The sequence below is a fragment of the Mus caroli genome, unplaced genomic scaffold (assembly GCF_978045245.1).
Source record: "Mus caroli unplaced genomic scaffold, Mus_caroli_1 scaffold_12, whole genome shotgun sequence".
NCBI classification, from domain to species: Eukaryota; Metazoa; Chordata; class Mammalia; order Rodentia; family Muridae; genus Mus; species Mus caroli.
Window position 1 is genome coordinate 56271816 of NW_028227267.1, and position 24798 is coordinate 56296613.

Genomic DNA, 24798 nt, shown 5'->3' on the forward strand with positions numbered 1-24798 from the left:
ATATGATAGATGGTAGATAGATAAATTGATTGATTGATTTACCATCTACTATATAATGTGTTTCAACAGTTAATCCTAGTAGTTAAGATAGGGAAAATAACCTGTGTTTGTCTTGGCTGGTATGAAGGATAGATTGTAAAGTTATTAATATTCAAAAAATTCTGACATTTGTGGAAAGACACAAATGTATCCATTTATGTTTCTGATGTACCACATTCATAATAGAGGCCTTGAGTTGGTGAAGAGCTGTGCTATTGATCCCCCCTTTTAGAGACCAGCAGGCATATGAGGCAGTGGTCCTGTGTTTGTCCCAGAAATGCCAACTGCCACTGAGCATGGACTTTGCTAAGGAAACACCACTAACGGCTCACTTGGAGCCTCCAACCATCCACCCACTTCAACCCTGCAGCTCAAATATATTTGTGCTATTTGGAGCCTTGCTAATGCATGTCATTTGAGGCTCGTGGCTGTTACACTGCCCTGGAAATCGTCAGCTGCTTTCTAGGCAGTGTCCTCAACATTTTCTCTGATTTTGGTAGTGCCCTTGGTGCCAAGCACAGAACGATCCTCTTTGCTTTGCACTCAGGGGGTTGAAACATCAACATCCCTGTGACTTGAGAGAGACAGATTGAATCCTGTGTTTACAGGACTAGACAGCGAGGCAGAATATCACTTAGTAACATGTGGAAATTAAGGGGAAAAAATGTGACACCATTGCACTGCTGAGAAACCTGGTGGTCTTCCATCTTTAGCAAGTAGAAGATGGGAGTGGTTGGATTCCAAAACACACTCAAAACAGGTTTGCTGAAGGGCCAGCGTGGATGGCAATCAAGTCAGCAGCTTGCTTCCACAACCATTCCAGAGGGAGCGTCACGGGAGTTGTTTAACAAAATTTCTGTTTGATCACTGATCCTAAGTTTAGCAAAACACCATAATCATGTAGAAAAGATTCCTCAGAAAGAGGCAGATTCTCCTGTACCCTCACTGTTCTGTAACACTGTTGTGATGACTGGACTGTTTCCCAGATGCTGAATCCATTCAGGGTTCAAATGGCCCAGAGAAGCAAGAAGACCATAGCTACAGATGCAATGAGGTAGAGGGTTCAATCTCTGTGCCCCTAGCATAGTATTCTGGAATGTTCCCACACCATCTTAGCAGCCATTGCCACAGTGAATGATTTTACAATGGTAAGCAGCACTAAGTCTTAGGCAGTGGTAAATGTTATAGATGTTATCTTGCTTAAGGTGCTCAAGAAGTCAGTGCAGAAGGTATTATCTGCCACTTGTTACAGATGGGAGACAGTAAGGCTGACAGAAGCAGGTAACTCCCTCAAGGAGACTCAGGGAGTAAGCTGTCAGGGTCATCTGGATAATATAAATGCCAGAATTCAAAATCAACTTCAACCAAAGCTAACCATTTTTGTTCACATTGCAGGATGCACACATTCCAGAAAAAGGAAGGAAAGACTAAAAAGAAACACCTCATATGGCTGACAAAACCCATAAGGCACTGGGTAAGGCCTATACATCCGCATATCAGCCTGTAAAAATGGGTAAGCTGTTTTCTTTTGGTGGGGTTCCCTTCTGGTCACAAGGTAATGCATTGTGAACTTGATGCAAGGCCAAGGGGAGCAACAATGAGCAATGGGTTCAGGAAACAAGCCTGACCATACCAGCCTGATCAGTGTGTACCAGCCTGACCAGTATAAACCAGCCTCACCAGTATGTACCAGCCTGACCAGTATGTACCAGCCTGATCAGTGTGTACCAGCCTGACCAGTGCATTCTAACCTCACCAGTTTATACCAGTCTGACAAGTGACCAGTGCATACTTGCCTGACCAGTGCATGCCAGCCTCACCAGTGTATACCAGCTTCACCAGTGTATCTCAAGGGTGATGTGGCCTGTTCAATCCTGTGCTCACTAATGAGACTACATGGTCTCTGCAGCTTTTCTCTGCACCTTCCAGGGACCCTGGACTTCAAGAGGAAAATGGAGCTATAGAATCATAGGTAATTACTATGTGTGAAAGGGGGGTTACAATTCATAATCCAAAAACTCAAATATCAAAGTGGTTAGAAGAGACCCTCTCGTGACTGTAGTTCATCTTCTCCAAGACAGGATCCAGGCACCAATATTCAACATGATCCTAGGCTGTTATGAAAAAAAAAAAAGATTTAAAAAGCAACAACAACAACAACAACTGAGACCAACTTTTGAAGAAATCCAGTAGATCAGGGTAACTAGAGAGGAAGGCTGAAGAGTGACTTAACTGAGATAGCAAGCCAACCAAGTAATGTGTCAAAAACAGATGGGGATGGGGAAAGCAAAGAGGAAACCCAAGAACTCTGGGAGAGACTAGTGAAGAAGCCTACGGTGGAAAGCTACAGGAGGGTAGGAAGCCTGTGAGAGGGTAGAGGGTCTGTGGGAGGGTAGAGGATCTGAGGGAAGGTAGGGGGTCTGAAGGGGAGTAGGAGATCTGTGGGAAGGTAGGGGGCCTGGGGGGGGGGTACGAGGCCTGTGGGAGGGTAGGGAGTCTGAGAGAGTATGGAGTCTGTGGGAGAGTAGGAAGTCTGAGGGAGGGTAGGGGGTCTGTGGGGAGGAAAAACTTGAAGCTGTGAGATTTGAAAAGTTCTCCCTCAAAGACTAGGACAGTGAAGATTCTCAGGCCAGAAGGGAATTCTCAGCAGCTTATCCTCTGAGCAGAGGATAGGGAAAACATCTGCTGAGGTACTGGAACACGAAGAACAGCTCTCTCCCTGGAGTCTCCGCAAAACTGAAGATCAGCCTGACTTAAAAGGAAGGAGAATGAGAGAGCCACAGACTCCACTCAGCGAGCCCAGGGCAGATGACAACAGAGCCATCTCTCAAAGTGCTGAAGGAAAGAGATTTAGAGCCTAGATCCCATAAGCGAAAGTTGAAACTTTAACTACAATACCATAAAAAGCATTTTCTATGACACACACACAAAGAAAATCAAACTCCAGGCTGGGGATTGGAGGTACATCCCAGTGAAGAGAGAGTTTGCCTAGCAGGTCCCAACCTCAGAATTGCATAAACTATGTACAATCTCAGCTCTGTAACCCCAGGATTCAGGTCGTGGAGATGGGAAAATAATAGGTTCAAGGTTATCCTTGGCTATATAGTGAGTTTACAGTGAGTACAAACAAACAAACCCAGAAGCAGACCACCTACCACTCTCACACTCTCGGAATCCCTGAGGACCTGTTCATCAGGAAGAACAACACACAGGGAGACATGGCCAAGGGGGCTGGGTGGGGGGGACTGTTAAATAGAAAGTTAAGTCCTTTCTGGAGTCAATTCAGGTAACTTTGACAAGGAGAAGAGGGGGAATCGAAGAGAGGCAGAGACTAAAACACACCAAAATGTCTGATTTTTGTTGGGGGTTACTATGGAAATGCAAGAAGATATATATTAAAATACTTCCATTGATAGGGGCAAAAGTGTGTGTTTGTGGGTGTACATGTGTGTATGCATGTGTGTGTGCAGTGTGAGTGTATGTTTGTATGTGTCTATGTGTATGCTGTGGATGTTCAGTGTGCATGTGTCTGTGTATGTCTGTCTGTCTGTGTCTATATGTGCATATGGCTGTCTCTGTGTGTGTGCAGTGTGCATGTATGTGTGTGTCTGTCTGTATGTGTCTGTTGTGTGTTGTGTATTGCAGTATGCATGTGTCTATTTCTGTCTGTGTCTATGTATGTGCTGGGTGTGCTTATGTTTGTTTGTGTGTTTGAAGTGTGCATGTGTGTATATCTGTATGTGTCTATGTGTGTGTTGTGTGTGTATATGCAGTGTGCATGTGTGTTTGTTTGTATCTATGTGTGTGTGTGTAGTGTGCATGTGTGTCTTTCTGTCTATATTTCTGCGTGTGTTTGCATGTGTCTTTGGGGGGCTTGGAGGTATATGTGGGTATATGTCTGTGTGTGTGCCTGTCTGTATGTCTGTCTATGCCTCTGTGTATGTGTCTGACTGTGACTCTGTGTGTGTGTGTTTGTGTGTGTGTTGTGTATGTGTGTGTGTTTGTGTTTGTATGTGTGTTGTGTATTGTGTGCGTGTATGTGTGTGTCTGTGTGCATGTGTGCAGGTTAGTGTTTGTTGTCAGCTTGATACAAGCTAAATTCACTCAATGAGAAGTTTTCTCCATCAGTTGGCCTGGGGTGTCATTAGCCCTAGAAAGCTGAATATTAAGCATATGTATATCTGTTCTCTGCTCTTGGCTGGATATTATGTGATTCGCCACTTCGGGTTTCTGCCTTGACTTCCCCAAAATGACAGGCTGTGACCTGAAATTAACCATTTCCATCACCCATCTTCAAAAAGTTGCAAATTAAATGGACAGAATACTGCAGTGTGCCTTCTGAGTGGCTGAAATCCTGAATGATAACAATACTGAGTGCAGGTGAGGCTGTGGCGTGGCATGACCCCTCAACAAGAGTGCAAGATAGTGCACACACTTTGCAAAGGCAACTGACAGTCTCTGATAAAATAAAACACTCTCACCACATGGTCCAGCAATTTTCTGTGATTTGCCCAAAAAGAGTTGAAAACATATGTCCACACAGAAATACGGGCCCAAGTTCCGAGAGCAGCTTTCCTCCTAACCCCGCTGGCTTTGTGTGCCTCCACTTCTGTGCTAAACACTAACAGCAGGGAACTCGGGGGGGGGGGAAGAAGGGGGTCGTTTCGGTTACAGCTTGCAGGCCACCATTGAGGGAAGTCAAGGCAGGCTCTCAAGCAGGACCCATGAGGTAACAGCGCTTACTGCCTTGCTCTCTGTGGCCCGCTTTCTCATATAACCAGGACCAACTGCCCAGGGTGGCACCACCCCTACTGGTCTGGACCCTCCCACACCAATCATTAATCAAGACAATGCCCCCACAGACTCCCCTACAAAGTTAGTCTGGTAGAAGCAATTCCTCAGTTGATGTTCCCTCTTCCCAGATGACCCTAGCTTATGTCAACTTGACAGAAACAAACAAACAAACAAAAAAATAACAAACTTCTAACCAGAACATTTTACCAATCTGGACACAAGCAAGATGGCTCTCAGTGGACAAATGGACAAATATGCAGATGATGAATTGTTGTTCAGGAACAAAAAGAAATAAATTACCAAGCCAGATTAAAAAGCAAAAAAAAAAAAAAAAAGGGAGGAACCTTAAACACATCTAACAAAGTAAAAGCAACCAGTCTGAGAAGCTAGAGACTGTGGGACTCCCAATGAGTAACTTAATTCTCAGTGGCTCTGAGGGGTCAGGAAGGGGGTGGGGACGAGTGAGTGTCACACAGAGATCTGTAGAGCAGGGAAACTAAATTCTTTGATACTGTTGTGGGAATACATGCCATTGTAGACATTTCTCACAGCATAAAACTGTAAGTCTGACCTCATAGAATGATACGACTATGCTGACATCATAGTGCTGATACCACAGTAATACACTATGATGTCATCACACCCCCTCAGTTTATCATTGCTATCATTCCCTCAACCCCTGGCAAGGAGGCAGAGGGGATGGAAGACACCAGGAGAATACAGCCCTCTGTATCAACTAAGCAGGGCTCATATGGGCTCACAGAAACTGAAGCAGCAAGTACCAAGGTCTGCATGGGTCTACACCAGATCCTCTGTTTATATGTTGCGGCTGTTAGGTTGGTGTTTTGGGGGGGCTCTTAACAGTGGGAACAGGTGTCTCTGACTCTTTTTTCCTGCTCCCAGGACTCTTTTCCTCCTGGTGAGTTGCCTTGTCTTATTGTATCTTGTTTTGTTGTGTTTGGTTGTTGTCTCTTGGAGGCCTGTTCTTTTCTGGAGGGAAACCAGTGTGGAGTGGAGGTGGATCTAAGAGTGAGTAGGGTGGAGCTGGGAGAAGTGGGGGGAGGGGAAACTGTGGTCGATATGTATTGCATTAAAGAAGAATATATTTTCAATTAAAAATTTTTATATAAAGTAAGTCTAGATGAGAGATTTAGAACGATGGGTGGACTCCCCTTGCCTGTGTACAGTCTCACTCCCTGTCCCCATGCTCATGTGGCCTAAGAGTCCCCACAGAAACCCTCACAGTACAGTTGTCCCAGCTGTTCCTGATACATGAGATTCCCAGATACTCAGTGCAAGTGCACTAACCACACACTACCCAATGTTATGTGTAGCAATGTTAACTACACACAGTCACACTGTGTTACCTAGTTATCATAACAAAATATATGAATGCAATTTAAAAGTAATTCCTCGCTGGGTGGTGGTGGTGGCGCACGTCTTTAATCCCAGCACTCGGAGTCAGAGGCAGGCATATTTCTGAGTTCAATGCCAGCCTGGTCTACAGAGTGAGTTCCAAGACAGCCAGGGCTACACAGAGAAACCTGCTTCAAAAAACAAACAAACAAACAAACAAAGGAATTCTTCAGGTCTCTGAGTCCTAAACAGCTAAAGCATTTTCACATCATCCCTTGTAATAAAACCTATTTTAATTTTTTCCACAAGACTTGGGGTTGGTAACAGCCCCAGGGTGTTTCCACACAGTATTGGTCCATTTTCTGTTGCTCTATTGAAGCACCTGAACATGAATAATTTTAATTTGAAAAGAGGTTTATTTAACTCACAGTTCCGAAGGTTCGGGGCCTCCAAGAGGCTCTGTTGAGGACCTCATGATGAATGGTATTACAATGGCAGATACACAGGTGGGGAGAAGAGTCACGTGGTATGAGGACAAGGGAGAGAGGCTGCCAAGTGTCCAGCTCGTTCCTTTATAATCACCTTCTCAGAGAACTAATTTAGAGGTCACACAAGAATGACTTCAACATCTTTGATGACTTAAACATAAGTCTGCTAAGTCCCACATCACCACATCACCACACTGGAAACCTGGCTTCCAACACAAGAATCTCTGGAGAATAACTCAAGCTATAACCAAACCATAGCCAACACCGTTTATTCAAGGGTTTTCCCCTTTGGGATTTACTTCCCACGCTTCTGTTACACTTAGTTGAGAAAGTAACATAGTATGAAGAAGACATGCATCGAGAGGGGTGGGCGGGTTAAATCCTGTTGATCTAAAAAGAAACCTAGCTCAACACTCATTAATGACTAGAAAAAACTACATCTGAGACAGTCGCTGATCTTGAAGAAAGTTGGTCCTGGAGAGTGTGTATTGCTGTCCTGTCTACATGGTCCCTTATCCCATGGATCCATAGCTTATCATATTCAACAGTCTCTACAAACCGTGGCTGATGATATCAGACGATAGTCCAAGACTGAAGCAGTTTGATTTCACCAGAGACTGGGTTCAAAGAAATAGAATAGAATTTCTCAGTACTATGACCTAGTTCATTTTCAAAATTAATCTAGATTGTGCCCAAATGGGGGTTTCATACAAGGTAAGAAGAAAAAAGCCCTGGAAGGAACTCTGGAGGAATCTAAAAACATGAGCTCTGCTGTCCTTGCTGGGAAGACACTGAGAACCCTAGGCAAAGGTCTGGAACTTACCCTCCATGGCCTCTGCTTCCTACCTGGACCATTATACTAGAGTGTACATGGTTCCAAGAGGAATGGAGCAAAGATGTTTGAACTCATGAATCCATTGCAGGTGCAGTTACCTGCACAAGGCCTGAATGATAGCAAGCCAACAAGACTAGTCAGATTTCAGCAGGCAGCACTAACTGGACTCAGAAGCAGAGGGCATGAGGTGGAAAGGGGAAAGTTGGAGAGTATCTAGGGAAAGGAGGAGGGACAATAGGAGTAGACATGAATAATGTGACATGCACAGAATTGTCAAAGAGCAAGATAAAGCTTGAGCCTGGTCTGTAACAGTGTTGTCTAGCAGAAATACAACACGAGCTAAAAACATTTTAAATTGTTCTAACACTTGTTTTTTAATTATATCTAATACTTTATATAGTAATTAATTTTTTTAAATTTCTAGTAGGTATACTAAATAAAAGTAAAATTACAAGCTCTGCATGTTGGTGTTGTCTTTTAATCCCAGCACTCAAGAAACAGAGGCAGGTGAGTTTGTGTGAGCTCAAGTCCATGAATAAATGATGAAATTATATATATATATATATATATATATATATATATATATATATATAGTCAGTATGTAGCTCTGACTTGTTTATGTAGACTGGACTGGATGGAACTCAGAGATCCATCCATACTGCTTCCTGAATGCTGGGCTTAAAGATGTGGGCTACCACGCCCCACAAATTTCCTTTGTCTACTGTCCTAGAAATTCAATGTGTACATTACAGTACAGCCCAGCTGTGTTCTGGCTCACCATCAGTCAACCACACATAGCTACTGGTCCCATGCTGCTTGGAAGACATTTACAAAGTCACCTTCATTTTTGACCATCTGTGACAACGGTCTGTAAAGTATTGGTTACCACATACCTGACATCTTGTACTCATGCTGGAAGTATAAGGCCAGTGAGGTGGCTTCGCAGGCAAAGGTGAATGCTGACAAGCCTGATGACCTGAATTCAATCTCACACACTGGGTGGAGAGAGAGCCTACTCCTGCAAATTGTGCACCTTTCACAGTCTCCCATGAACACACACACACACAGAGATGCCCCCATATACACTTTTTTAAAAATAAAACAATATTAAGCAAATAAATACCACTATTCTAGTTTGTTTCTCAGTTGCTCTGATAAAACACTGAACAGAGGTAACTTGGGGATAAAGGGTTTATTTGATTTATACATCCTAATTACAGTCCATCACGGAGAGCAGTCGGGGCAGGACAGAAGCAGAGGCAGGACCTATGGGGAAAAGCTGATTGCTGGCTTGTTCTCTGTGACCTGCTCAGATTCCTTGCTTGCTCGCTTGTTCATTTGCTCGCTGCTTGCTTTTTACTGTGTGTGTTTATGGGTGTTTTGGCTGCAGATACATCTGTTCCCTGTGTGCATGCAGTGCCTGCAGATACCAGAGGAGCTCATCAGAACTGGAGTTAACAGGCTGCTGTGAGTTGCGGATGCTGGGAATCAAACCTGGGTCCTCCGGTAGAGCATCCAATGCTCTTAAATGCTGAGCCAAGGCTTCAGCTCCTCACCTTGCCTTCTTATACAGCCCAGGACCACCTGCCCAAGTATGGCACTGCCCGGAGTGGGCTGGGCCCTCGCGCCTCAATCACTAATCAAGAAAATGTCCCACAAATAGGCTTTACAGGCCAAATTGGTATACGAAGTTCTTTAATCAAAGTCCCCCCTTCCATGTACATCTAGGTTTATATCAGGTTGACAAAGCTAACAGCACAGCCACTTCTCACGAGTAAGAAAAGCTCCTCCCCTGCCCTCTCACTCCACTGGCTCCACCACTAAAGCAAACAGCCATAAACATAAAGACGATAAAGTCAACAGGTAATGTTTGCCCTTATGCATTTGCCAAGACACGGCCTAGCTCAGCACTTCATTTCCAGTCTCCATCCATCCCCTGTGTTTGCACCTTGCCCAGTTTATTCTCTGTATTCCCAGATACTACACCCTGACCTGCCCATATGGTTGAGTTCCCTTTGAGAATCTCTACCCAAACCCTACGACCAGAGAATGAGACCCTGGAAGAGTTAAACAGAATTGAAGAAATGTATTTCCAAAGATCTACAGAGTAATAAGGAAGACGAACTCAGCCTAGATAAACTTGGTTGTGTTCCAGCAGGAAAGAACAGAGCAGTAATTTGGGGCAGCCAAGTACAAGCTGGAGCATGGCACAAATGGCCATGTCATAAACGCTAAGCAAGCCGCTCTGCTCAAAGTCCCGCAGCTGGGCAGGTCCCCTGGGACTCGAAGGAAGGGACTATCATTTAGCTTGTTACAGATACAGTAACAACTACTGTGGTGTTTAAAGGGAAAAGTTCCATAGCTTTGAAAACCAAGATATGCCTGCTTTGTGCATTAGGATGGAGTAATAAGGAAACTGAAAGGAGTCTTAAATGGGGATAATGTTTTTGTGGCTAACCTAAAAATAGCTGCTAGAAGGACTAATCCCTCACTAACTGGATAACAGCAGACCAGACCCGGGTGTGCCCTTTGAATACGAATGAACTGCTCCTTGCCATTAAGGTACCAAGACTTGAAAACAGCAAGTGTCTTGAACCTGGTATCTGCGATGAGACGCTGCACAGCAAAAGTGCTCACTCCAAGAAGTCATTTGCCTCCCCAGTTTTCCACACTTGCAATCTCAGTGATGTGTTTGGACCATTTTACAGTAATCCTGGCGTCCCTCTGCCTCTGGCTGATGCCATGTCTCTGAAGATGAAGGGGAAGCTGTGCACAGACGTTCCTTGGGAATGTCTGAAATGAATGTGTGCTCATTACTCGACACATTATAACTCAAACGCAGGGAAACCCCTTCCAAATGCAAAAATCTCCGAATCAAAATGAATGAAGAGTTTTAGATCACATTTTTAGGATGAAATATGATGGATCTTTTTTTTTCTAGCAGGTAAGACATAATCCTTCAGAGAAATGGACCCAAGCACAGAACTAGGACATGTGCTGGTGTGTGGTAGTAGGGTAGCGTCACGAGCCCGCTGCACAGCTGGTGAACAGACAACATCGCATCTGTATACTTTTGTTGTTTTGATTTGGTTGTTGACACAAGTTCTCATTAATTGCCCACCTTGGCCCAAACTGGGCTCAAGAGGTACACATGCTTCACCCTTCCAAACAGCTGGGAGAGAAGTAAAAGCCTGCACCCTCACAGACGCACGTGCCCGGGAGGCACACGAACATAACTGTCCCCACCTCCGTGCTGCTCAATGCCACGCGGCAGGTTCCGCTTTGTGTCTGCCCTTGACAATGCTATGGGGAAACTGCCCGGTCATAAATGTGAGCTCACTTTTATTTTTAGCCTTTCTTGGTGGTTGTTAACATTCTTCCCTGAGCACTTTTACTGGCGCAAAAGGATGTAAGTAACATCTTGTCTCAGCGTGCTATCGACTGGAGGTTATATTTAGTAAGTGTGAAGAGCCCCAGGGATAAGGGGGTGAGACCCTTCTTCAGAAGCACGGTATGAACATCCTCCCATAAACCATCTGAAGGTTCTGGGAGAATGGTTTTAATGTAATCCATTTGTCTAGCTGGCACCTCCATCAGACGAGGATATAAGATAAAGCATCCATTGTAAAAGTGAAATCAATTATTAAACAACTAAAGCCATCAAATTAGGGGCAGAGTGGCCACCTGCAGGCACAAGACAAGACGCCTTTCAAAGGAGAGAACTGCCACACTTGAGAATTGACATGTCCAGTGGGTGTGAGTGTGTTTGGGGGGCGGGGATGACGTCAGACATTAAAGAGTGGACAGTGTAGGATCAGGGTAATTGGTGAGTGTGACTCTCTGCATCATGCACACTTAGACATGCCTCTATGTAGCCACATCCTGGGTAACACTGTCTAACTTGATCATGCATCTGGTAATTAATGCATGCTATGCAAGTTATACATACACACCACTGACACAAGCTCTTGGAGGGAGGAGAGGGGGAGATAAAGTCTTTCTTTACATCCTCATCTATAATGAAGGTAAAGAAATGACCTGTAAGGAACCAAATGACAATGTCAAAATTTGAGTCCATTTCTCTCTAAACCTACAGTCTGGAGTTTTACCCTGAAACACATATTGTCTCCAAGAACTTCCAAATATAATCCAGACCTTCAGAGCAAGTACAAAATTACCCAGGACAGAGATGGGTCAAGTCTGTGTGTGGAATGCCCTGGATAGTGCAGAAAATAGAAGCAGAGATGAGACCCATATCTGCCTTACTTCCTACCAAGGAAGAGGGAGCCATCAAGAATGAGCGAATGAACCCGTCCTGTTCAGATCAGATCTGATCCGGAACTGTGCCAGCTCTGTAGGCCTCAGTTGGTTCTCCTAGAAATTAACAAGCTGCTCTGAAATAGTTCACTGTGAAGTGAAGGGATTAAAACTACCTTGTGCCAATTTTCCAGCTCCAACATTCTAGTATCTGAGCTGCTGGGATCCTTCCTATCTTTAGCTGACCTCACCGCCTTCCTTTAAAACTCAGGCCAGGTAGTTATGTTCACACAGGAGCCCATTGGAAAATCAAAACCTAAAGGAGCCCCTTACTGACCAGAAGAGGGCAGGGGAGACAGGTAGGGAATTAGTCTGTTGCTGCTATGTATTCAAATGCTATACTGTATCCAAAGATCTGGCTGTCCAAAAGCCAGGGCCAGCCAGTGAATTCTGCAATACACCAGCTTTAGTTGTATAAACCTTGCCCTGCACACCCCCGCCCCCGCCCGCAAGTTATCCTGATTGGTTAATAAAGATGCCTGCAGCCTGGGCTAGGCAGGAGGGAGGGAGGCAGAGCAAAAGTTCTTATGCTTGGGATCACAGAAAGAGAAGAAGAAGGAGAAGGAAAGAAAAAAGTCACCATGGAGCAGGTGTATCTCCAGTGCATGGCACGGGGGCTGGCCCGATGGAGTGGAGCAGTCCAAGTAGACCATAGTAAGTGATGTCTCAGAAATTACTTCCACAGGGAAGTAGATGAAATAGCGTAGAGGGTTGATATCTGCCCCACTCTAGCGTATTTAAGATTATAAATCTAAAGGTTTCTGTGTCTTTTATCTGGAAGCCATATGGTCTGAAATGGGGTTAAAAACCCCTAAAAGATATCTAAAGATAGCAAGGGGGTACAGCAATCCGCCGAATAATAATCACCACAATAGAGATGGAAGGGGTAGGTAAAAATGTTGGAACAGCCCTGCAAGAGCATTTTCAGTAGGACTTGTAGCCATGCAGGTCCCGTATTTAATCTTATTAAAGGTATCAGCACTGTGCTCGCTGCCTGCCTGCTCTTTATTGTCAATCTTTTATGACACCAAATTCAGAAACTCAATGATACGGAAGACACTCCTTCCCTAGAGAACAAGGATGCTGCGGTCCCCAGAGAACAGCTCCCCCTTCCTTCCCATCCTGGCTCCCAGCTGCCACTGCCTGCACACCTGTACACACTCTCTGCTTTGCCTCCCTGTTCACCTGTGTCCTTTGCCTGTGCATGTAGGCCCCAGGCTGGGTACAAGCTGAGAGCCACCAAGAGCAAGTGTGCTTTGTGCTTATCCCTAGTCACTGGGCTCTATCCAGAGAACACCTATCCTGTTCAGGGCCCTGTCTCCAGATCTCTGAAGTGTCTGGCACACAGAAGGTGGTTGTTGTATATCCAGGAACTCAAGCTACAGCCTGTCATAGACAACTAGTCTTTGGATCCACATCACTTGATAAGTAAAAGATCACTGTGGAGAAGAACTGAGAAAAGTACAACAGGGCACCCTGAGCAAAATGGGAGCCTAAAGCTCTCTCACCAGAAATAATGACCCCGGGTGGAACTGCTTTGCTGAACAGCTAGTGTGGCTGTTTGACGCCTGATCTCGAAGGACTGTTAGCCATCAGACCTGCTAGTTTGCAGAAAAATGAGAAACAGTGGCAGTCTTTGAAGATCACATCACTAATATTTATGGGAGTACACAATTGCCAGGCCTTTTACCCACGTCTCTACCCGACCTCTCACCCATCCATGACTTACGTGTTCAAAATAGACCTGTGTTGTCAAGTCTCACATTTTATCCTCCACACCCCACATCTGCCTCTAAACAGCTCTGCTCTGAGCCCTGCTTCCCACTGTGGCTCATGCCACAGACCACTGAGAAGCCCCTGACTGGGATATCCTTCCTGTTGCGGTTGGACTGCATAGTCAGTCTTCACAGTGCTTCTCTCTCTTACTTCTATGGGAACAACTCCATTTGCTCCCCCCTCCATTAACTGCAAAGCATAGCCTAAAAGGGTACCATGGACAGTCTGTTTCCAAGCCTGGTCTTCTAATCCTCTCTTGCACTCCCACTAACAGATATCTCTCCCCACAGTTACACAATAGCAGCTCTTCCAAGGTCATCGGTGACCTCCACAGAAGAGTCAAGCATCAATGCCCAGGTTCTTTCTGGAGCTTTTGGAGACAGACATTCCTGACTCACCGCACCGCTTCGCATCCGGTTCCAAAACCTTTCTGTTGCCTCTAAGACCCTCCAATTTGAAAATAGTGAAGTGCTCAGGACACCTTCGGATTCCTCTGGTATTACTTATATAATTTTTGGAACCCAGTGAGATGCCATGCACCTTGCGCAGAAATCAAGACGCAAAGCTTAACAACGGCAGAACATTAAAGCAGGCCTCTCCCAGGAGGAGGCCCTGTGAGCCTGCAGGAAGGGGCCCATAGAGGCATCCTGGGAAGCATCTGAAATTCAGGTCTCTGGCTGTGAACTCAGGCTCATAAGTTAGTCTCTACTAAACATCCCTACTAGGTTCTCCAGCAGGCACTTCAGATACAATATGATCAAAGCTAAATCTCTCATTCTCCCATCATCTCCAAAGAACCAACCCTCTGCGCTCTCCCCATCCAAGGGTGTTTCTTTCTTTCACAAAGCCTTGTACTCTTGGCACTGCTTTGGAAAGCACACACTTCCTTCCCTCTGGTACCTAAGCTGTCCCTCTGATTGCTCCCTGATGCCCCTGGGACTCTCCACCTCCTTGACTTGATATTTTGCCTGGTGACCTTTTCAGGAAAGGGTTCTGCTCAAAACGAATGTTACAGTGTCCTGATATTGCCCACGTTTAACAAACGCTAGTTAAACGACATTTTACTCCCTCACGCTGCTCAATGTAAAGGTCGTTTATTTTTATATGTCTATTATCTCAAGACAGACAAAACCATAAACTTGACAAGGGACTTCAGCTCCAAACCCTAACCTTGAACGTTCTTCATCAAAGATCTACCCAGACTCCTTTCAAAGAGACCTGAAATGCAAGACAGGCATCGTTTTGGAAGTCTCCTCTAGTTTTGCATTATCTAAGGTCTGGGTTACCTATCAAGTGCTGTAGCCACAGAGTATCGCGTGTGCTGGGGTCATGTTCCCTAAGTAAATTACACAACAAAGGCATTTACAGTGAATGGTTGGAGAGAGGCTGTGTTGAGAAGCTGTGTTGCAAGTCCCACCGAGGCCCCTGCAGCTTCTGAATGCAGTGAAACCCTGTGCTACTCTGTCCTTAGAGTAAGCCAGAGCTCTTGGGCCCCAGGTGGTGAAAACATTATTAGTGACATTCTGCTTCCCTTAGGTCTCTGTACAAGACCATACACTCGGTGACGCAAGCAGCCAACCTGAGAGGCAAGAAGTTCCCTACACTTGCCAAACTGTGCCCATGACAACTAGGAACAGGACAGAAAACTGCAGCTCCCGTCCTTTGCATCACCGCGTAAGGGCGCACAGACAGGCACGCGCGCGCGTGCACCAACACGCAAACGCGCACGCGGACACACACACACACACACACACACACACACACGGATACACGCATACACACAGACACATGCACACACGCATGCACAAGCGTGCCAGGGGGATGAGACTTCTCTCACGCTCGCCGCCCCTCGCCCCTTCAGCACGGTGGGAGGACTTTTGGCCGCGGGAGTGCAAGGTTGTCTGGTCAGGGGTCAGCAGGGCGTGGCGTCCGGAATCCCGCAGCTCCAGGCGCCCGGGGGAGGGGACAGGGCGAAGGGCGGAGCAGTGTCTCCCAGCCCCGGGCGCCGCCCCCGCCCCGGTATCCCACCCTCCCCGCTCACCCACGGACGCGCCGATCCTCGCCCTCCGCGGTAACGACATCTTAAAAGCCTGGTCCAGGCCCGCGCCGTTCAGCATCGCGCGTGGCTGGGAGGCTGGGAGGCCAGAGACGACCGGTGGGGACTACGCGGGAGGCTGGACGCCAGGACCACTGCGCCAGGGCCATGGGCGAGCGGGCCGAAGGCTGAGCGAGCGCTGCGGGTCGTCCTAGCCAGTGCCCGCAGCCTCGAGGCTGCGCCGACCGCGCCTCCCGCACCGCAGCGGCCAATGCGGCGGCGCCCGGAACGCCGCGGCGGCCTCGCTGGCCCAGCAGCGCAGGGGCGGGGACCCGCCCGAGGCTGCGCCGCCCGCATGAGTCCTGGCAGGTGGCTCGGGAGACGCGGGCAGGGATGCGGGGCTGGGTGCGGACTCCCGGAGGAGATGGGCGCATCTGGGCGGCACTGGGCCCTAACCAGTCGCTACCTTATCTCCCCTGCCTGTCCCTTGTGCTGTGCAGCGGTGGGTCCTCCGACTTCCTTCCTTTTTTGTTAGCAGCTTCTGCTCTTTTGTATCCAGCCCGACAGGATCTGCATGGGTCCTTCGTGCAATAAGAATTCCAGGTTGAGACCTGAAATTCAGAGAAGTGCTGGGTCTGCAGCTCCTGTCCTCAACGGTGTGTCACAGACCAGAGACCTCCAGAACGCTCACCCACCACACACATCCACTCCCACGACACACGCAGTGCACCTTCTACATGCAAACAAATCTATTGAGAGGTAAGGGATGACTGGCCCAAGGTCACTCGGCTTGCTTTTGTTTGATTTCTCCCTTCACTTAATGTTTAAACTGAGTCCTTCTGAGCACAGTTCTATGGGGGGTAGTGAAAAAACCAGCTAAATCTTTACTGTGTCTGACGAAATCTTGGCTTTAGACTAAAAGCAGAAAAACAAACCAGCCAACCGGATTCTGATCTTACTCTTGCTGAAGAGATCAATCATTACCTTTCCTTTTACATAAAGTGGGGGAGCCTCGGGGGTTTGGAGGGCTATGGAGTGATGGGCTGTAGGAGGTAAGAAGGCGGTTGGCTCAACACGACTCAGTAGCCAGTGATGGTTCAAACTTCAGGAGTCTGACCACGAGTGGTGTATTTTAAGCATATGTAGCACAGCCGAATTTGGTGAAAACTATTCTAGTGATGAACTCAATCCCGTGTGCACAACAAAGCACACATAAACTTCCTTAAGAAACAAAGTCCTCTAAATACGGATTGGACGTGACTTGGTAAGTCCATAAAGATAGGTTCTATAGATTGACTGAGGGAAAATAAGTTTTTGATAAGAGTCTCAGGAAAGGTCTAGTGCCAGGAAAGTCTGTGGCCATGCAAACAGAAAAAAAAAAAAAAAAAAAAAAAAAAGGCCACCAGGCTAGGAACTGCCAGCCTTCTGGACCAGTGACAGGTGTTAATTCTTTTCTTTGAAGGAACAACCCTGTGTGCTTAGCATCCCAGGCTCCCCACGTGGGTTATCTGTGAGCACAAACACCTCCAAGCCTCTTATGATAAAGCATGGACTCTGGCCCTCAGGGTAAACATTGTTTCTGAGAAGAAATGACTCTTTAGCAGGAAGGTCCAAGAAACAGGAACGGTATCAAGTGTTGAGCAGAGTGAGCTTCAGGGCAGCACAACTACTCAGTGAGTCTCCCAGGCTGCTGACGGGGGCTCTCAAAGCTTAGGCTGACCATTGCACTGAAGCGGTTGAAAACATTCATTTATTATTATATGTGTTATCATCAGCACCCCCCAGACAGGAAACAATGACCATAACTCACTGAGAATAGAAAGAATAGACAGTGGTCATTTGTAATTGTTCTCTGATTTCACGGAATCACAGCATAAGATGGGCTCATTGCTCCTGTCTTTGTAGGTACCTTCTGGTAACCAAATTGTCCAACAGCCCTGGAGAAATGTGATGACGGTAGCCTAGGATGGAAGGAGTCTTACTGTGCTGGGGCAGCCTGAGCTCACTCCCAAATGTAGCTCAAGATGACTTGAGACTGGTGGCAATCCTCCTGCCTCAGCCTTCCAAGTGTGGGGATTATAGATGTGAGGTATCATGCAGGTTTGTGGGAGGAGCAATAAGGCAGTCAGTTCATTTGCCACATGCAGGATAGACTGTCAAGGGCAATCGGGGAGTGTTGTACTTATCTCCATGGTAAATGCCCCTCATTGCCTTTGCAGAGTTGGAAAAATTAGGTTGGCATTAGGCACAGAATGCAGACCTCAGTCCCACCATCCGGTGGTAAAAGGAAGAAAAGACACACAAGACAAAAACCAAGCAATGAGCAGTGCTTCTTAATCACAACATCCAGGCAACATAGATCACACACAGGCTGTGCTGTCTGTGAGCAGAAACCCTTGTGCCCTTGCCAGAGGTAGTCTGGCCTGGAGGATGGAAGATTCACCAATGGGAGGAAAGAAAGTCAGACATAAAATCCAGAGCAATGGGCGAGTCTGTGAGACCTGTTTTATCTCTACTTGTATGAAAGCAGAACTTTCAAGATAATTGCCTCAATTAATTGGCCATAGCTGCAGGTTTTTCCCAAGCCTGGAACAGAGCAGCCCCTTGGGGAGAGGAATGAAGCCTTGGGAGAGCCAGCATCACTGAATTTGACTAAGCCACCAGCTCTGGAACCATTTCTTTTCCAAATGTTTACATGTGTGACTTTTTATAAACACACATATGCAACATTTTTTTAAAAAGACAGTAGTGTGTGGAGAGCACATTAAAATATAGAGAAAGATGAATCTCAATCTAAACACCCCAAAGCAGGCCTGTAACTCACCGATTCTCTCCCTTCCTCCTGCCCACAGACCAGCCCCTTCCTCACCTTTATCCTCTTTCTCTTTTCCCTGGTATTTACAGACTGACAAGCTAACAGTCAACTCTGACTGCTTGGGGTAAAGGGTTTTTGATAGGAGATCACTTTGTGCAAATCTCACTCTTGTACAGATTCTTATTAAAGATTCTATGGATGCATTTTGATGGCCTAACTCCTGTTTGAATTCTCATTCTCTCTTCTTTCCCAGAGAGAGCAGTGTTCCCCAACTCCACACAGAGTAGATGATATTTAGTAGGCTACAACTTAGGGGTAATAGTGTAGGGATAATGTTTATATGCACTGGATGAAGTTGTGTTTCTGTCCTTTCTTGCCTGCCTCAGGCACCATCTGATTGGTTAAAATAAAAAGCTGATGGCCTATAGCAAAAGGCAGAATAGAAGGTGGACGTCCAGCATAGTTAAGAACTCTAGGAAAGAGTCACGCTTAAGATTCACCACTGGGACACAGAGGAAGTCAGACATGAAACTGAGAAGAGGTAATCAGCCAGAACTTATGGCAGAACTTGATTAATATAAATGGGATAGCTGAATTACAAGCTAGTTGGGAACACGCCTAGCTTCAGGAAGGCCTAGGCATTAATTAACAAAAATAGTCCCTGTGTCATTATTCAGGAACTGAGCAGACATAGAAGGACAAATCCAGTTTTGTCGTAGTCAAGGAGACTCTCCCATCTATTATTTTATGCATTCGTTCACATTCATTTCTGGCATTGATAACGACCTGCCGCTAGGACCTCTCTACCCGGGCCTGTTGAGTCCTGGTGAGTAGGTTCCAAGAGCAGATACATCGAGAGACAAGGTCACCCATCCTGGCCCGGCCCGGGAATGTATGCTGCACCACTTCTTACACATCCTGGATGCCAAGTAGTCACAAGGGCCCAGTCATCACAAGCATGAGTGAAAAGATTCTGAAGAGCATGAGAGTTGAAAACATTACTGCAGTCATTGCGGGAAATACAGTCTCACTGAACTGGCAATGCGCACATTTAAGTTTAATAAAATATTCCTGGGAACCACATTGTAAGATCAGATATACAGAAAACTTATGAAAGATGTGTAAGCCCTCCACACTGAATACATGGCATGTAGGCTCCCGGGGAACACACTAGAAGCATTTACCATGCAAGGACACTGTGGTGGTGGCAATAAATAGAGAAAAAGCTCATTGAAACAGAACAGAGGGCTGGCGAGATGGCTCAGCGGTTAAGAGCGCTGACTGCTCTTCCGAAGGTCCTGAGTTCAAATCCCAGCAACCACATGGTGGCTCACAACCATCTGTAATGGGATCTGATGCCCTCTTCTGGTGTGTCTGAAAACAGCTACAGTGTATTTACATAGAATAAATAAATAAATCTTAAAAAAAAAAAAAAAGGAAAAAGAAACAGAACAGAGAGTCTAGACATAGACCCAGAGCCATATGGTGAAGTAATTATGGTAAAGACACTAAAAAGCAAGTCAGTAGAATGGGGACAGTCTTCTCAGTAGATGTTGGAGTGGCAGCTTGATGTCCAGACTGGGGGTGCAGGTGAACAACAAAACTTTAACCTTTTATCCATGCACTACACTTAAAATGAATCATAAATACTAAAAACAAGATATTTCAATGTTATAGGAACAAAAACAGGGGGTCAGGGGGAAGCTGTCATGCAAGGCCATGCAAAGTGCTAGCCATAAAAGTTAAGCATTTGCCAGGGCGGTGGTGGTGCACGCCTTTAATCCCAGCACTTGGGAGGCAGAGGCAGGCGCATTTCTGAGTTTGAGGCCAGCCTGGTCTACAGAGTGAGTTCCTGGACAGCCAGGGCTACATAGAGAAACCCTGTCTCGAAACAAAACAAAACAAAAGTTAAGCATTTATAATTAGCATCAGAAATAAAGCCTCTACTCAGCGAGACAAGATGGCGGCCGGGCAAGCCACAGACTGGGAAGAGACTTTAACAACAGGGGAAGCAAGTAAGAGGCAGTATATGTGTAAATACCTCCCACAAATCAACTTTTTAAAAAATGGTCAAACTACCTGAACAGGCACCAAGTGGAGATAAGCAACTAGCCCATAGTCACCTGAAAGGTGACAAATGTCAGCAGTCATCAGGGATGTGCAAATTAAACAAACAACCTCTTCCACAATGGTCAGCAGGTCCACGTTAAAAAGTAATTCCAAACACTGTGGAGACTGCTGAGCTACCCGAGCCTCTGTATTGCTGGGGCGCGGGGAGGTGCCTCGGTGTACTCACTTACACAAATGGACAAAGACCTAGTGGTTTCTCATGAAGACGAATGTACACCTTCCCTAGGACTGAGAGATTCTACCTCCAGATACTTACTGGAGAGAAATAAACATGTATTTCTACAAAAATATTCAAACATGAAATTAATAGCAGCCTTGTACGTGATGACTCCAACCTGGAAACACTCCAGACACCCATCAGTAGGTCAAAGGGCACACAGTAGTGGTCTGTTCCTAAAACGGAATGTGGCTCAGAGTCAAGTCAGCAAATAGAATGGCTCAGGATGAACCCTTGACAGTTGGCTCCCAAACAATAGGTTTTGGAAATTTACTGAGAGGGGAAGGGGCTGGAAGGAACTTTGAGGGGGTGGAAACTTGTTTAAAGGGTAGATATGGGGTGCTTATGTTAGGACTATCAGACTATATAGTTAAGAGGTCCACATTTCACAGCAAATTATCTTGATCTTTAAAATACTAGTGGAAGGGAAAACATTTTAAATGCTAAAGTATTCACGTTATTTTTAACAGGAAAATTTTGGAGAACAAGCTCAATGAGATGTACAAATAAATTTATATTTTTCTTTTATTGTTTATTTTCTTTATTTACATTTCAAATGTTATCCTCCTTTCCAGGTCTTCCCTCCAGAAACCCCCTATCCCATCTCCCCTCCCCTGTCTCTATGAGGGTGCTCACCCACCCACCCACTCCTGCCTTCCCACCTTGGCATTTCCCTACACTGGGGCATCAAACCTCCTCCGGCCCAAGGGCCACTCCTCCCACTGACGTCCAACAAGGCCGTCCTCTGCCACATATGCGAACAGAGCCATGGGTCTCTCCATGTGTACCCTTTTGGTTGGTGGTCCAGACCCTGGGAGCTCAGGGGAGTCTGGCTGGTTGACATTATTGCTCCCCACATGGGGCTACAAAACCCCTCAGCTCCTTCAGTCCATTCTCCAACTCCTCCATTGGGGACCCAGCTCTCAGTCCAATGGTTGTCTGTAAGCATCCACCTCTGTATTTGTCAGGCACTGGCAGAGCCTCTCAGGAGACAGCCATATCAGGCTCCTGTCAGCAAGCACTTCCGGGCATCAGCAGTAGCACCCAAGTTTGGCGACTGTAAATGGGATGGATCCCCAGGTGGAGCAGTCTCTGGATGGCCTTTCCTTCAGTCTCTGCTCCACACTTTGTATTTCCTCCTGTGAGTATTCTGTTCCCACTCTGGGTTATTTTTAGTGTTTAAAGTTAGTGCATAGTGGGAGGCACAGTTCCACTGTGGCCTTTTCAAGCAAACATTTTATCCCTTTCACCCCTTTCCTTCTCTGTCCTCCTTCAGCCCCATGCCCGCCCCTAAAGAGTCCTTCTTTTCTGCCTGTTGGTTTTTATACTAAGACACTCTCTCTGTCTAGTCACCTGACTGGTCTGGAACTTGATATGGAGACCAGACTGGCCTCCAACTCAAAAAAGACCCAGGATCCTGCCTCTGCCTGCTGAGACCAGACTCCCAACTCCTCCATTGGGGACCCAGCTCTCAGTCCAATGGTTGTCTGCAAGCATTCACCTCTGTATTTGTCAGGAGTCAAAGGTGTGCAGTAGCACACCCAGCCAGTGCATTCTATTATGTTATCTTCTCCATCCCTCTTCCCACATACCATTGTCCTGTCTCATGATTCCTTTTCACAAGCTACACACACACACACACACACACACACACACACACACACACACAGAGACACGGTGGGGGGAGAGAGAAACTCTAGATTCTGCATATGAGAGGAAGCATGGTATTTTCCTGAGCCTGGCTTGTTTTGTGTATCATAATGATTTCCTTGCATTTTCTTGTAGATATCATTATTTCATTCTCATAGCTGAATAAAATTCTATTTGTGTATTTGTGTGTGTGTTTGTGTGTGTGTGTGTGTGTGTCACGTTTTCTCTACCATTCATCTGTTGATGGACATCTAAGCTGGCTCCATTTCCTCTTTGTTGTGACTACTGGAGCAGTGAACATGGACATGACTGCAAGTATCTCTGTGGTGTGTTGAGTCGGAAAGATTCAGACATAGACCCAAGAGTGTGGTAGCTGTATTATACGATAATTTCTTTGTTCTTTTTTTTTTTTTGAGGAACCTCCATGCTAATTTCCATAGTACCTGTATCTGTTAACATTCCCATCAGCAGTATATAAAGAGAACCTTGTTTCTCTTTAAATACAAATGTTTTAAGATTGTTGGATAGATTTAAAAATATTTTAAAGTAATCCTTTAAATTTTACATTAGTTTTATGTGTATGATGTTTTGCCTGCATGTATGTATGTGCATGTGTAAGTGCCTGGTACCTGCAGAGGTCAAAAGAGATGGGAAAAGGTCAGATCCCTGGAGTGATAGATGTCTGTGAGCAACCATGTGGATGCTGGGAATTGAGGCCAGGTCCTCTGGTAAAGCAACAAGTGCTCTGAATCTCTGAGCCATTTCTCCAGCCCCTATAGTATCACCATTAATGAAAAAGAATAAATGCCAGTCATGGGACCCAAATTTGTAGTCCCAGTACCCAGGACGCTGAGACAGGAAGGTGAGACAGGTTCCCACAGCATGCATCTATAAAGCATGGGCAGTTGCCCTTCTCTCTACAGAGGACTGGCCCCTGAATGCCTGCAGAGAGCAAGATCCACAAGAACTCAAACCCCTGGTATAACATTGTGTAGTATTTGTACAAGATCCTGTATGCTTCCTCAAGAATAATTATCAGATATGTCCAACCTATGGCCCATAGGCTACATGTGTCCCAGGATATCTGTAAAGACAGTTCAACATGTTTGTAGATGACCTGGTCATGTTGCAGTGTCAAAATGTTGGACTCCTAAGTGGATTATGATACCTACTACAAATAGTTACAGTGTTGCATTGTTTGGCAAGAAAACAGTCTGGGTGTTCAGCACTGATACAAATTGGTTTTATCTGTTTCCCATCTCTGATTAATTGAATCCATTATAGGATGCAGAACCAACAGATGTATAGATACGACTTCAATTTCTATCAACCACATGGTGGCTCACAACCATCTGTAATGGGGTCTGATGCCCTCTTCTGGTGTGTTTGAAGACAGTGACAGTGATCTTTTTAAAAAATTTTGCTGGAGTGTGCACTATTGGTGTGTGCACAGTTTCACACCTACTCACATTAAAATCCAAGGGCACATAGTCAAACTGTCTGCTGGAAGCAGAGGTGAGCAGATGCCTCTGGAAGGACAGGCAGGAAGCTATGAAGATGGGATACAGGAGTCTCAATTCAGAAGTCTCTCCTTTGCTCTCCTAGCTAGAAACCATCAGGGCAGACACATGCACAGATTAATCCAGCTTATACTAGAGGTGCCAAGGACAGTGACAGAACAGTGGTAGGCTCTGTCCTGGGGCAGGTAGAGACACAGCACCTTGGCTGTGTCCTCGTACGTAGGAGCCATCTTTAAAGTCAGTCGTTTCAAAACTGCTATCTGGGGATGAAGAGATGTCTCAGCAGTTAAGAGCACTTACTGTTCCTGCAGAGGAACTGGGTTCAAGTCCCAGCACCCACATGGCTCATGACTACATGGAACCCCAGTTCCAGGGGATCCAATGCCCTGTTCTGACCTCCAGGGTTCCTGGAGGCACATGGCACACATTCATACACTCAGGGACATAAATACACATGAAAGAAATAATTTTTTAAAGTTGTGTTGTCCTGGATGAAAATTCTCACACTTGGATTTATCTTTTCTTGAGGAATTGAATTATCGTGACTCTTTAAAGTGATGGATGCTCTCTGTGCTTCTTGTAGATCACATGAGTCACAGTGCTAGTGTTTTTGATCCTACGGCTGGGGACAGAAAAGTGACTTTTGAAATATATAGCATTCAAAAGCTAAATCCACGGTTACATCCAATTTTTGAGTCTAAGAGAGGTCCAAGGAATCTGATAGACTCTTCTGTTTTCCACAAGCAACACACACACACACAGAGTGCACACACACACACACAGAGTGCACAAACACACACACAGAGTGCACACAGGCAAAACTCTC

The 24798-nt window shown here is 45.8% G+C and overlaps 1 protein-coding gene across 3 annotated transcripts in view; it reads right to left on the minus strand.

Moving 5' to 3' along the window:
• Atp8a2 (ATPase phospholipid transporting 8A2) overlaps positions 1-24798 on the minus strand; it is a 556425-nt gene that overhangs the window by 520508 nt on the left and 11119 nt on the right. Inside the window, exon 1 of one of the 3 annotated variants that reach the window (XM_029469106.2) lies at positions 15647-15913. The exons of the other annotated variants lie outside the window; for them this stretch is intronic. Coding sequence (XP_029324966.1) covers positions 15647-15722 — 76 coding nt within the window. The 5' untranslated portion in view covers positions 15723-15913. Of the gene's footprint in view, positions 1-15646; positions 15914-24798 lie in introns of those variants that run through there. 3 annotated transcript variants of the gene reach the window in all.